Below are 2,690 nucleotides of genomic sequence, written 5' to 3' on the forward strand. Positions count from 1 at the left end.
ACCTCCAATGAAATTTCATTTTTTGGTTCAACTTAAACTACAAAAGCACAATAATACGTTGGTGTGAATAATTATATAATCAACACCGAAAATATCTGAAATAAAAATATCCACAACAGTCCATATGTATATACGGTCGAGTTATAAATGTCCAACTTGACAACGTGTCACGTCACCAGCCTTCCACGTGAAAAGAGATTTACACCAACACCTGGATACTGGATAACCTCAAAGCTGCCATGTCAGAACTGAATATGTTCACCAAGGGTCGGTTATCAAACACGCCCCTCCGATACATGATGAGCTGGTTTATCCATCTTAGACACCTCAACATTGAACCCCAGGGGCATATCTGGTATTTTCACATTTAACCTGGCACGTTGTTAATCTACGGCCACACGCGCAGTGACAAGGCGAGTGAGGTAGAAAAGTATATGCAGCCTACCTTTTGGAATACGTTGCCTATAAATTAGGAAAGAGCGTGTAGGTAAGGTAGGATATACCAAAACGCTCTCTAACAACGAATACTGGCCTACAGTTTACTATTGCGATTATCACCGGCGTTCATATTTTCCTTTTCGGCAGTATGTGTAGAGTCCCTGTGTCACCTCCCGCTCGTAACTCCTCTGATCACGTTTCCGCCGTATCTGTTGAGACTAGTATCTGTATTTTGACATCCGGTGGTCGTAGGATTCCGGCAAACGCTAAAATTCTGGTACTTAATCATTACGATCAAGTGATAACTTAAGTTGAATCAAACGGTCTTATAATCAGATTATTGAATATCGAGTGTTAATAATTTAATTTTCAGGCATCAGCTTCGCCGGTGTTGGAAAACCTAATTAATAGCTGCCGGAGCTCCGAGAAGACTATTCGGATCCTCGGCGTTCCGTGTGACGCTGTAGAAGTCTTCGTTAGCTTCCTCTATTACAATAGGTTAGTCAGTCTACACACGCCAACGTTTATTCTTTTTTTTTTTTAATTATTAAATTAATATTATTTGTAAGTTTTGAATTAACTTGTTTTCCATTGCCAACAGATGCAATGAAGCACGGGTTGAGAAATATGCGATTCATCTGCTGGCACTGGCTCACGTTTACTCGGTGCCACAGCTGAAGACGCGGTGCTCCAAGGCCTTAATCCGACGGCTGACTACAGACAACGTGGTGGACGTCCTCCAGCTGGCTCGCCTCTGCGACGCACCTGATGTTTACCTGAAATGCATGAAACTTATATCCAACAGATTCAAGTCCGTTGAAGAAACAGAAGCATGGAGATTCCTTCAGGACCACGATCCGTTTCTCGAGCTCGAAATCCTCAGATTCATAGACGAAGTTGAATCAGTGAGTAGAGTAGTACTCAAATTAATTAATATCTAGTAACATTAACTTATAATATTTGCTAATATATAATTACTGAATTTGATTTTGATGTGAATTTGGTAACAGAGGAGAAAGAGTACCAGGAAGCATATGCAAGCACAGAGTCTGTATTTCCAGCTGAGTGAGGCCATGGATTGCTTACACCACATTTGCACCCAGGGCTGCACCACTGTGGGGCCACATGACAGAGAGCCAAGCAACAAGAGAGCACCCTGCACCAAATGCGAAGGCCTCCAACACTCCATCTACCACTTTGCAAACTGCAGCAAGAGATCGGTTGGTGGTGGAGGCTGTGTCAGGTGTAAACGCACGTGGCAGCTCTTCAGACTCCACTCTTCCATTTGCCAGCAGCTTGAATCTTGCAGAGTTCCCCTATGCAGGCAGTTTAAAACAAGAGGGGTGCAAGTGAAGAACAAGAAGGAAGAAGCAAGGTGGGAATTGTTAGTTAGAAAAGTAGCGGCAGCTAAGGCCATATCTTCCTTGTCATTGCTACCAAAGAAGAAATTATTAGAACAACACCAGCCTGCAAGATTATTGAGAGAATCCATTATTAGTTCTTATGTAAGTGTAGCATGCTAAAACTTGAAGAAAGGTTTTTGATCCATTTAATTAGTTGGTTCTTTTTTTTTTTCTTTTGGTTTGTTTAGTTTAATAGAAAGGGTAAAAAATGTGTTTTTGATAGGTATTTTTGCTCTCGTTTGTTTGTTTGTTTGTTGGGTTGGTGATAATGATGCTGTAAAAAAAGTAGTATTTGTTAATGAGAAAAAGGTTGGGCTTTACATGGTTTATTTATTGTAGGATGACACACGAAAGAGAAAAAGAAATCTTTTTAATGTTTCGGTCCCAAATAAGTATGATTTTTTAGGTTGATAAGTTATATATAGCGGGTCAATCTTGGAGGAAGTCACTGTTTGATTAATCATGAATTGAATATGCTATTCTTGGATTAGACAATGGTCTTTGTACAAAATTGTGAGTGACCAAACCAATTACCTGGTGGTACGTTTTTGATATCGCATAAATATGGCCCGTACAAAGCAGACTAGTTATAAAAGTTCAGTTTTGATTGCTAGCTTAAATAAACTAAACTACTAGAATGGAGTGAAACTAGCAATGTTTTCATAACCAGATCATATAACGAATCAGACGGTTGAACCGATCTGACCGGCCAAACAGCTTTCAAATAGCTTTCGTCTAATAAATGTAATTTTTTTTAAAAAAAGAATAATAATGTTTTTTATAAAATTGGTTCAACCGGCTGGGCAGGTTATATGGGAACAAGCGAACTGCATAGAACCAGAGCGATCA

The 2,690-nt window shown here is 39.7% G+C and overlaps 1 protein-coding gene across 1 annotated transcript; it reads left to right on the top strand.

Annotated features, from left to right (window-relative positions):
* The first annotated feature begins 539 nt into the window (after window positions 1–539).
* Window positions 540–1,961, top strand: LOC143555587 (BTB/POZ and TAZ domain-containing protein 1-like). The gene is made up of 4 exons (XM_077045112.1): window positions 540–715; window positions 812–936; window positions 1,040–1,343; window positions 1,449–1,961. The coding sequence occupies exons 1-4, from the start codon at window positions 587–589 to the stop codon at window positions 1,959–1,961; spliced, it is 1,071 nt and encodes a 356-aa protein (XP_076901227.1). The 5' UTR covers window positions 540–586.
* Window positions 1,962–2,690: the final 729 nt, after the last annotated feature.

Source organism: Bidens hawaiensis, unplaced genomic scaffold, assembly GCF_021521415.1.
Source record: "Bidens hawaiensis isolate Kalapana, Puna unplaced genomic scaffold, B.hawaiensis_p1.1 tig00018162_1, whole genome shotgun sequence".
Lineage (NCBI taxonomy): Eukaryota > Viridiplantae > Streptophyta > Magnoliopsida > Asterales > Asteraceae > Bidens > Bidens hawaiensis.